Here is an 11,557-nt window from a genome sequence, read left to right as displayed (position 1 = left end):
ATCTCTGTGAGTTTAAAGCCAGCCTGGTCTACATAGTGAGGTCCAGGCCAGCTGGGGCTACAGGGAGACCCTGTCTCAAAAAGACCGGAAAAAAATAAAATAAAAAAATAAAAACCTGCCAACTTTATATAAGTTTGCTTTAAAAGTAGGGGAATAGTCAGGCATGATAGCAAACACTTTTAATCCCAGCACTCAGGAGGCAGAGACATGTGGATCTCTGTGAGGATGAGGTCAACCTTGTCTACAGAGCAAAGTTTCAGGTCAGCTGAGGCTTAGGGGGTGACTCTGTGTCAAAAAACAAATAACAAAAAAAAAAAAAAAATAGGGAGTTGCTGGAGTGATGGATGAGCAGTCAAGTGCACTGATTGCTCTTGTAGAGGACCTGAGTTCAGTTCCCAGTACCCACATAGCAGCTCACAACCATCTGTAACTGCAGTTCCAAGGGATCCAGCACCTTCTTCTGGCCTCTGTGGGTACTGGCACACATGTGGTACACGAAGTACCCATATACATAAAATACAGATAAAAAATCTTTTAAAAAGATAAAGCCAGGCATGGTAGCACATGCATTTAATCCCAGCAGAGGCAGAAGCAGGCAGATCTCTGCGAGTTTGAGGCCAGCCTGATCTCCATAGCAAATCCAGGCCAGCTGTGACTACAGGGAGACCCTGTCTCAAAAAAGACAAAAAATAGGGGGCTAGAGAGATGACTCAGCAGCTTTGTTCTTTTGCAGAACACCTGGTTTCAAATCCCAGCACCCACATGGCAGCTAACAACTGTCCGTAACTCTAGTTCCAGGGGATCTGATGGCTCTTCTGCCCTCCGCAGGCATTGCACTACACACATGAACTTACCTACATGCAGGCAATATTCTCAAACACATAAAATAAAAATAATAAATAAAATATTTTTTAAAAATTTTAAAAAGACAAAAATAAAATTAAAAAAAAAAAGATCCTAGCACTCAGAAAGCAGAGGCAGACAGAGGTGGATCTTTGTGAATTCAAGGGCAACCTGGTCCTCATAGTGAGTTCCAAGTTCCAGGCCAGCTGGGACTACAGGGAGACCCTGTCTCAAAAAAAAAAAAAAAAATACAGAGACGATAGGGGTGGTATGTGCCAATAATCCCAGCACATAAGAGGCAAAGGGCAGAGTTCAAGACTGTCTTTGGCTACATAGTGAGTGAGCTGATGGCCAGTCTGGGCTACATGAGATCCTATCTCAAGAAAAAAAAAGGCAAAGATGACATTTAAAAAAATACTTTTTATTTTATTTTTTTACGTGTATGAATGTATTGCCTGCATGTAGGTAAGTGCACTCGTGTCATGCAATGCCTGCGGAATAAAGAAGAGGCCGTCGGATCCCCTGGAACTGGAGTTACGGACAGCTGTTAGCTGCCATGTGGGTGCTGGGATTTGAACCCAGGTCTTCTGCAAGAACAACCAGTGTTCTTAATCACTGAGCTGTCTCTCCAGCCCCAAGATGACATTTTTTAAAGCCCATGCATTCTACCATGTATGTAATGCTGATGTTCAGGCTTTTCTTCTCTTTTGTTTCTGGCTTTGATAGTCAGATACTTGTCAGGAATAATGGCTTACTGTCAGCTACTATCACTGAGCCCTTACGATAACCCCTCCCTTTCTGCTTTTTTATACACAGTATCTCTTCTGAGCTGTAGCAATCTTGATCACACTTGAAGCTTGAGGAACAGGCCTGTAGAACTGAAGCTGGTGCATAACATGAGCAGATTTCATGTTCAAAAACTCACCCTGAAAGGCAGGTGTGGTGGTGCAAGCCAGCGTTCCCATGTAATCTCAGCTCTTGAAAGGTGGAGGCAGGAGGATCAGGAGTTCAAGGTCATCCTCAGCTACATAGAGAGTTCAAGGCCAAGTGAGCCTGGGCTACAGGAGACCATGTTGGAGAGTGGGAACTCACCCTGAGGAGAGTGCGCAGAATGCCCTGGTCCAGGAGCTGCTAAGACTGGTTTCCTGCAGGAGGCCTGCTCCACTGAAGTCTGTTGGGAACATGCACTGGCTGGCCTGCCCCGAGGCCCCATTTCCACCTGTGAGAAGGTGGAACCATCAGAAAAGGGAAGTGATATTGGGTCCCACCTCCTCACACATCAGTAACAAATGACAGGAGTCCACATTCCTTGAGTGTACATGTATGTGCTTTCTTATTCTTTGGCGGCGCTGAGGTTTGAACCCCAGGTCTTAAGCATGCTCAGCAAGTGCTCTACCACAGAGTTATATTCCCCACCCTTTCCCCCACTTTTTAAATTTTTGAGGCTCATTTAGTTGCCCAGGCATGTCTTGAATTTGTGGTCTTCCTACCTCATCTTCTTAAGTAGCTAAGGTTACAGGCCTGGCTTAATGTATGTTTTTGTCTGAACCATTTGAGGGCAAGTTACATACATAATGGCCTTTTATCCAGAAATATTCAGTACTTCCTTAGTATAGCTCATGCATAAAGCCAGCTTCAGTAAGTTTAGCATTACAACAATATTTCATGTCAGCCATTTTTTTAAATGTGTCAATGTCTCTAATGTCTAAAAGATAAAGAGAGACAGACAGACAGAGAAAGAGAGAAGGAAGGAAGGAAGGAAGGAAGGAAGGAAGGAAGGAAGGAAGGAAGGAAGGAAGGAAGGAAGGGAAAGAAGGGAAAGAAGGGCATTATAGCTTGCCATGGTGGCATTTGTTTGCAGTCCCTAACACTCAGAAGCTGAGGCAGGAGGATTGCCGGCCTTGAGTTTGAGGCCAGCCTTGAGCTACAGAGTGAGTTCCAGGCCAGCTGACCTATAGAGTGAAACTGTCTCAAAAAGCCCAAATAAAAACCATAAACTAAACAGACAAAAAAGAGCAGAGCCATGGTCGTGCACATCTATAATCCTAGCCTGTAATCTTAGCACTCAGAAGGTGGAGGCAGGAAGATCCAGAGATCAAGGTCATCCTTTGGCTACAAGAAAAGCCTAAACTCATTGAAACCCCATCTCAGAAAACAAGGAAGTATTATAGTCTAATGAGACCTGCATAATGACAAAGCCAGCTGACAAGCCAAGGGGCTGGTGGGTGTCATCCTATCTATCTATCTATCTATCTATCTATCTATCTATCTATCTATCTAACATCTATCTATCTATCTATCATCTATCTTTCCATCCATCATCCATCATCTATCATCTATCTATCTATTTAATCTATCATCTATCTAATCTATCATCTATCTCTATATAATGTGTATGTATATTTGTAAATGTATATGTATGTAACAATCATAATCAAAGAAGAGTATAAATTAAGAGGGAGTAAGGGGACATGGGAGGAGTTGATGGGACTGGGCAGGATGGAAATAATGCAGACAATACTCATGTATGAAATTCTAAAAAAAATTTTTTTTAATCAATTTAAAAAAAAATAAAGAAATGGACTGGAGCGATGGCTCAGCAGTTAAAAGCACTGGCTGCTCTTGCAGAGGACCTGGATTCAATTCCAAGCACTCACATGGCAGCTAACAACTGTCTGTAACTCCAGTTTCAGGGGATCCGATGCCCCCTTCTGACCTCCTTAGGCATTGCATGACACAGATGCACTTACACATGCAGGCAACACATTCATACACATAAAATAAAAATAATAAATTTTAAAAATTTTAAAAAAGAAGCCGGACGTGGTGGCACACACCTTTAATCCCAGCTCTTAGGAGGTAGAGGCAGGCGGATCTCTGGGAGTTTGAGGCCAGTCTGGTCTCCATAGTGAGTCCAGGCCAGCTGGGGCTATAGGGAGACCCTGTCTCAAAAAGACCAAAAAAAAATTTTTTAAAGGAAGGGAGGGGGAAAAAAGGGAGGGAGGGAGGAAGGGAGACAGACAGACAGAGACAGAGAGAAAGAGAGAGAGACAGAGAGACCAACCCAACCACCTTTGGTCATTACCAATCCCTCTCCCAGCCCAAATTTTGCTAATCTACTGTCTCCATGAATTTACATGTTTTGGGTTTTGCAAATGTGTTAATCAGAGTTCTGCATACCAGATATAAGAAGATGCTAATCTGCTCACACAAGAGGAATCACAGTGTATGTGTATGTGTGTGTGTGTGTGTGTGTGAGAGAGAGAGAGAGAGAGAGAGAGAGAGAGAGAGAGAGACTCATGATGTTGCCTAGGCTACCTTGTAATTCCTGCCTCAGCCTCCTGAGTTGCTGGGACAGTAGGCATATGCCACCATGCCTAACTAATATATTGCTTGCTTGTGTGTTTATTTTGAGACAAGGTTTCCCTCTGTAGTCCAGGCTGGCCTCAACTTTTGATTTTTTTACCTCAGCCTCCCAAGTGCTGAGATTACAGGTATGAGCCTCCTCATCTGGTGATATGTGGTTTTTCATGTCAGTTTCTTTCACTTGGGATAATGTTTTTAAAGTTCATTCATGGACTTCCTTTTTCTGACTGAATAATATTCCACTGTGTAACTGTGTTGCATTTTGTGTATTCCATTGCTCACCTGATGGGCCTCCACCTTTTGGCTGTCACAGACAGTGCTGCTGTGGACACTGTTTATCCATGTTTTTGGGTTTTTTTGGTCTTTTTGAGACAGGGTCTCCCTATAGCCCCAGCTGACCTGGAACTTGCTATGTAGACCAGGCTGGCCTCGAACTCACAAAGATCCACCTGCCCCTGCCTCCCGAGTGCTGGGATTAAAGGCGTGTGCCACCACGCCCAGCCTATTCATGTTTTTATTTCTCAGGGATATGTCTAGGCACAGAACTTCTGGGTCACATGGTTTAACTTGGTGTTTAACTTTTGAGGAACTGCCAGGCCACTTCTGAAAGGACCACCCCACATTCTGTTCCCACAGCAGCATCTGATGGAAATGCCTTTACTTAACACCTGCCATGTGTTGGGTTCCTAACCAGGCCTTTCCCATGGCCTTCAGTCCAGCTATTGCATCCCATTCCAAAGAGGACAGCCAGGTTCAGAGAAGTGAAGTGACTCCCCCAGGGTCACATAGAGATGTGTGGCAAGAACTGATTTGCCCCTGTTCTGTCCCTCACACTTTTCTGCTTAGTCAGGGACTGCTGACTGACTGAGTGACCATCCAGAAGCTAACATCTTACCAACCTTCTCCTCATTACTCGTGGCACTGTTTTACAGACAGGGAAGTTGGACCCCCACTACCCAAAGGTCTGCGGGCACAAAGGGAATGTGTTGGACATCAAGTGGAACCCTTTTAATGACTTTGAGATTGCTTCCTGCTCCGAAGATGCCACGGTGAGTGTTGGCACAGTGCTTGCCTGACTTGGAAAAAGGGCCTGGGTCAGTGTCCATGCCCATGGTCATGTCCATACCTGGCTTTGGTGCCCCAATTCCTTCAAGGCTAGGGTGAGGTAACTTCACAGGGAGAAAGTGAGAGGTTCAGGAAACATTCTGGGTGTGTGGGATCTCCTCTCTATGGACCTCAGTTTCCCCACCCACAACATGGGCATAGTAGCTTCTGCCCACCTGATAAGACCCAGTGAGATTCATGTTCCCAGGAAGTGCTCTGCCCACAGGGGCTATGCATGCTGTGAGGGGGTCCGCAAATATCACCACTTCATGCCAGGAGAGTGAAGGACAAGCAAGAGGCTTTTTATGAACCAGACCCAAAACCATCCCAAGAGGCCAAGCCCGCCCATTCTCTGTGTTGCCCAGAGAGCTGTGTTGTCCTCTGAGTTCCTCTTCCATGCCAGGTTCAAAGTCCCCATCCCCATACTGTTCAGTGCTATTTATAATTATTTCTGTTCCTGTTTCTAAAATATAGTGGTTGCAGCTTAAAACAAAATGTTCATATGTGAGCATATGATTAGAGTATGAATGGGCTCAATAGGTAAAGGTGCTTTTATACAAGTCTGACAACCTGAGTTTGATCCCCAGGACTTGTATGGTGGAAGGAGAAACAACTCCTGCAAATTGCCTTCTGACCTTCAAACACTCACAGTGGCGTGCACACACCCGTGCACACACACACACACACACCCTAAATAAATAAATAAATAAATAAATAAATAAATAAATCAGATATGAATAAAAGTCACAGCATTTCTTGAGATCTCACTGTATCCTGACTTTGCCACACTGATTCCTTCACTCAGTCTTCCCAGCAACCCTACAGGGTAACATATCCAACTCAGAAAAGAACCAACCACAAGTAACCCAAGGTTATACAGTGCAGGGAGTTCGGGCTGAGACCTATCTGACTCCAGAGCCATCTCTGTCCCCAGAGCTGTGCCATTTTCCTCAAGAGAAACAACCACATGCAATGAAAGTGAGAAAATAGAAACATCAGCAATGCGGGATGAAGAATGAGTTCCTGGTTTGGCCTGGAGCTGCCTGGAAGCTTAGGCAAAAAGGGAAATAGAATGTATTACAGAAAGAAGCAGACCAGTTTAGTAGGAAAGAAAGGCAAAAAATTCTAAGAGGGCTGGGTATGGTGGCACATACATGCAAACCTAGCACTTAGGAGGCTAAGGCAGGCAGATCACAAGTTCCAGGCCAGCCCGGGTTGTATAGGAAGAACTTATTTCAAAAAAGAAAGTTGGGGTGAAGGGCTGGAGAGGGCTCAGCAGATAAGAGCACTGGTTGCTCTTGCAGAGGACTCAGTTTGATTCCCAGCACCCACATGGTAGTTAACTCCAGTTCCAGGGGATCCAATGCCCTCTTCTGACATCTATGAGCACTGAACAAACATGGGTGCACTTATATACATGAAAGCAAAACACTCATATACATAAAAAAATTTTTTTAAAGAAAGTTTTGGCTGGGTATGGTGATGCATGCCTTTAATCCCAGCACTCAGAAGGCAGAGGCAGGCCTGGTTTGCATAGAGAATTCCAAGCCAGCCAGGGTAAGACCCTGTCTCAGGAAGGAAAAAAAAAAAAAACAGAAAGTGGGGGCTGGAAAGATGGCTCAGAGGTTGAAGGCACTGGCTGCTCTTGCAGAAGACCTGGGTTCAGTTCCCAGCACCCAAATAGTGGCTAACAACCATCGTAACTCCCATTCCAGGGGATCTAACACCCTTTCCTGGCATCTACAAGCATTGTTTGACATGAATGCACTTATATCTATATAGGCAAAGCACTCACACATGTAAAATAAAAATAAATACATAAAAATCTTTTGAAAGAAAGTTTTGAGAGGACTGTGTCAGTTTTCATGTAGGAGATTACTGAAAGACATAAAAACACTTTCACCAAACAGGCAGACCCTGTCTGTCACCCTGTCACCCTGTGAGCGTGTGGCCAGCATGGCTGTCCTTGAAATCCTGCTCTGTGGGTCCCCTGAGGGATCTTTGTTGGGGTGGGGTGGGGATTTTTTTGTTTTGTTTTGTTTTTAGAGAACAGGGTCTCCCAAAGTAGCCCAGGCTGACCTCAAACTCATAGTCCTCCTGTGGTAGGCTCCCTAGTGTTGAGATCACAGGTGTGGGCTACCCACATCCTGATAGATCTTGCTTAAAGGCTTCTGACCTGGCACTATCCCTTCTGGTTGCTTCAGGTAGAAGGGAAGGGACAGGATGATTGGGCTGGTACAGCAGTAGACTTAGTCCATGTAACTGTACTTGCGAAGCATCCCCTGCTTCTTCTCCCCTAGACACAGTAGTAGCTGGCTGTCATGACACACCTCTCCCTCCTGAGCAGACCCACCCACAAGGTTCAGCTCTAAGTACATGTGGAGTTCATGGCCTAGTTTCAAAGACAAGACCGGGAAATAAATGGTGTTGAACTACAGCAAAGCCTCCTGGGAAACCTGCTTATCTCTATGAGACATGGTCTGAGCTCTGACAGAGGGGCCTGAGAACCCTGTGGCACTAACTCAGGCTCCGTGTCCCCATGCAGCTCCCCCGTGGCTCCATTTCTATTCCTCCATGACAGAGACTTTGCCCTTTGCCATGGCAGCCCCTTCCGCCTTCAATCCACCCTACCCACTTAGCTTACCTTGGGACACTGGAATGGCCAAAGCTCCTGGGGAAGGTTTTGGAGCAAAGGCTTCCTTCTGGTTAAGGTTATCCCCTGATTGGCTGGAGGACCTTGGGGAAGCCCCTGTCCTTCTGAAGCCTCCAGCTTCTTCTCCACTCGGTGGGGTGTGGCGATGGAGAGCAGCCCCTCAGGTCCTTCTGCCAAGAACTACCAGATTCATGGCTAAGGGTGGCAAAGGTACAGGGAGACCCTCTCAAAAAGATTAAAAAAAAAAAAACAAGATTGGCAAAGGTACCAAGGTGCCCCCAGCTCACTCTGCCACCCACATCTCCCTTCTAGATTAAGATCTGGGACATCCCCAAGCAATTGCTGGCAAGGAACCTCACCACTTACAGGAAGGAGCTGGTGGGCCATGCACGCAGGGTGGGGTTGGTGGAATGGCACCCTACAGCTGCCAACATCCTCTTCAGCGCTGGCTATGACTACAAGGTGAGTCTGAGGGTCTTGGACAGACAGCTCCCCACTGGCATGTAAGACTCTTGAAGCTTCTCTGAGAGCACTAGAGACTAGAAGCCTCAGTCTTGGTGTTGGAGGCATGCTGCTTTCATGGGCCCTGGGAGCACCCTTCCATACCTCTCTGTCATACCGGTCTTTGCCTGTCTTCACCTATGTCCCTGTGTGTCATCTCCTCTTCTTATAAGGACAGCTGTTGTTGGGTTGAGAGCCCACCCTCATTTATTGTAACCTCATCTCAACTACAAAGACCCTGTTCCCAAATAAATCCATTGGAGGTTCTGGGTGGGCATGATTGGGACACATTTCACCCTACCCAGTCTGCCTGCAGGGGCTGAGCTGTACCGAACCCAACTCCTCCCCAGCTCCACCTAGTGCCCAGAGACCATGGGCCTTGGAGAACAGGACAGGACGGATCGGACAGGTTCCCAGCACTGGCAACTAGAGGCCTGTTCATATTATTTATGATTTACATGAGACTGTCCCATGATCCTCTTCGCTGGGCTTAGTTTCTGAGCTCAAGTCTGCAGACAGAGCAGTCTCTGCTGAGGTTTATAGAGGCACCTCAGGGGCCTCTGTGAGAGATTCAAAAGAGGTGGAAACTGTTGAAAGGTTCTGGTCAGAAGTGCTTGTGTATCTATTGATGTGGAGGATGTGTGTGTGTGGCTATGTAATCTAGCACAACTCCAGGGCATGCTACGTCATCCGGTGTGGCCATGGGTTGCCTGGGCAGCTCTGGTTATCCACACAAAGTGGAAAGTGCTGCTCCTAACTGTCCCCTAGGGTCCTCCCAGCATGCATGTTTTGTGGTTCAGAGGCAGATGGTGTTTTCCTTCCACTGCTAGACAGCCTGACTTCCAGCTTACCCCCTGCTGCCCATGCAGCCTCAACCATACACCCCACACTATGCTTCATGGCCTGGCTGCCAGCTTCAGCTTCCCTCCTGGGAATACTGAGTTTCACCACCACCTGCCACCCGCCGTGTGACTATGGGAGTCTTGCCAAGTGGCCACTGTGCTCAGGGCTGGCACTTCCCTGAACAGGTGATGGTGTGGAATCTGGACACAAAGGAGTCTGTAGTTGTGAGCCCTGTGAAGACAATCTCCTGCCACCAGGACGTGATCCTCTCCATGTCCTTCAACACCAATGGCAGCCTGATGGCCACCACCTGTAAGGATCGAAAGATTCGTGTTCTTGACCCCCGCCTAGGGACTGTCCTGAAGGTCAGTGCAGGGTCTAAAAAGCAAGGGGTCAGTGGGCTGGAGGGTAGGAGCAGCATCCCCAGCTGGCCTCAGTATCACGGGGGTTGGGGTAGGGTGGCTGGAGTGTGATAGGTTGGTGAGGTGCATTGCATCCACTTTCCAGATGGGAAAGCTGAGGCCGGAGAGAGGAAATGACCAGCCTGAATAAGGTTGAAGAGAGAGAGATGAACCTGCTCTGACTCCAGAGCTGGCCAGGATGCCTCAGCTCTGTCACTGGCCAGGATCAGGACACCAGGCCCCACAGTTGGGCCACTGTGCTACCTTTCTGCTCTCTGAGCTTCCGTTTGCTCAGCAACTACAATGGGCCTTTTGTCCTTCTTCACTAGGGTTAAATAAGACAACTCGGGTGACGGTGTCCACCTAGATCTGACAGTGTCCACCCAGATCTCCTGCCTCACTTAAAACAAGTGCTCAGTATATTTCTGGCAAGAGTGGAATGGAGCAGGGCCCGGTGGCGCATGTTGTAATCCCAGCAGTTGAGAGGCTGAGACAGGAATGAGAGTTCAAGGCCAGCCTAGCTACATAGTGAGGCCCTGACTCAAAAACAAACAAACAAAAAAACAGTGAAGTGGCCAGAGGTGTGCCTGGACTGTACTCAGAAACAGCTCTCAACAGAGTGGCAAGAGACTTCATTTGGAGGGAGGGACCAGGGCCAGTTTCCTGGAGGTGCTGCCTCCATAGAGCTGGGTGATAGAGGCTTTCCAAGCAGGGCTACAGCAGGAGCCAAACGGGGAGGCCAGGAACTCCAGCCAAAGACTGGGGGGTCCCATCTCCACAGCTGTCCATCACTGACCACACATGTCCCTCCAGGAAGCCAGCTACAAGGGGCACCGGGCCAATAAGGTACTCTTCCTGGGAAACCTAAAGAAATTACTGTCCACTGGGACATCCCGCTGGAACAACCGTCAGATGGTTCTGTGGGACCAGGTGAGTCTCCACCTGCCCTCACCATTCCCTCCCCACCTCACTCATTCAGGTTCCTTCATTCAGCCTCATACTCACAGTCTGTAGTCAGCAGGGCTGGGGGCCTCGCAGCCAGGGACGAGCAACAGGGAGATGGGACAGCTCATCTGGCCAGCTCAGCATCTTGTCACTTAGGAGGGAGGTGGGGGGGGTCTCAAGAGAGGCTCTGGGGAGGGGCTAGAGGAAGGCAGGGGGGGCACCGGGGGCAGGCACAGTGCTGATGGCGGCCCACCTAGGGTGGAAGGTGAACAGTGCTGTCTGTTAGGTGTTTTAAAGGGCTGAGGATGGGATGCAGAGCCTTTCACCTGCTAGGCAAAACACTCTACCCCTGAGCTATACCTCCCATCCAGCAGGGCTATTTTGAGGGAGCACTTGGCAGGCATCTGAGTGACTGGCTAGATTGCGTCCCCTCTCTTGAGTCACCTGATTCATCTGTTAAAATAAATAGGAAGCCCAATGCCTGTAACCTCAGCACTTGGGAGATGGAGGCAGGAGGATCAGGAGTTCAAGGTCATCCTCTTTGACTTATCAAGTTCAAGTCTAGCTTGGGCTATGTCTCAAAAAAATCCAAATTAATCTTAATTATATGCAGGAGAGGAGAAGGAGGGAAAGAAAATCTGGGAGGAGCAGAGTGGGAGCTGGTTTACTCAGACTTGGCTACCTTGAATTTGAAGCAATCTCCCTGCTTCAAAATAAAATTTAAAAAGAGGCTTGGGGATGTGACCTAATGGTAGAGAAAGCCCTGGGTTTAATTTTGAATGCTGGAAAAAAAAAAAAAGAGCCAGGTAACTCATGCTTATAATCCCAGGCAAGAGGATTGTTTTGAGTTCAAGGCCAGCCTGAATTGCAGAATGAGACCCTGTCTCTAAAACACTTTAAA

The 11,557-nt window shown here is 47.5% G+C and overlaps 1 protein-coding gene across 1 annotated transcript in view; it reads left to right on the top strand.

Moving 5' to 3' along the window:
• The window catches only part of Coro2a (coronin 2A), a 60,209-nt gene that overhangs the window by 38,415 nt on the left and 10,237 nt on the right, over positions 1-11,557 (top strand). The window contains exons 3-6 of the mRNA XM_008851960.3: positions 5,142-5,258; positions 8,279-8,428; positions 9,496-9,675; positions 10,525-10,641. Coding sequence (XP_008850182.1) covers positions 5,142-5,258; positions 8,279-8,428; positions 9,496-9,675; positions 10,525-10,641 — 564 coding nt within the window. The remainder of the gene's footprint in view (positions 1-5,141; positions 5,259-8,278; positions 8,429-9,495; positions 9,676-10,524; positions 10,642-11,557) is intronic.

Source organism: Nannospalax galili, unplaced genomic scaffold (assembly GCF_000622305.1).
Source record: "Nannospalax galili isolate Female #2095 unplaced genomic scaffold, S.galili_v1.0 scaffold106, whole genome shotgun sequence".
Lineage (NCBI taxonomy): Eukaryota > Metazoa > Chordata > Mammalia > Rodentia > Spalacidae > Nannospalax > Nannospalax galili.
This window is presented reverse-complemented; position numbering and strand designations above follow the sequence as displayed.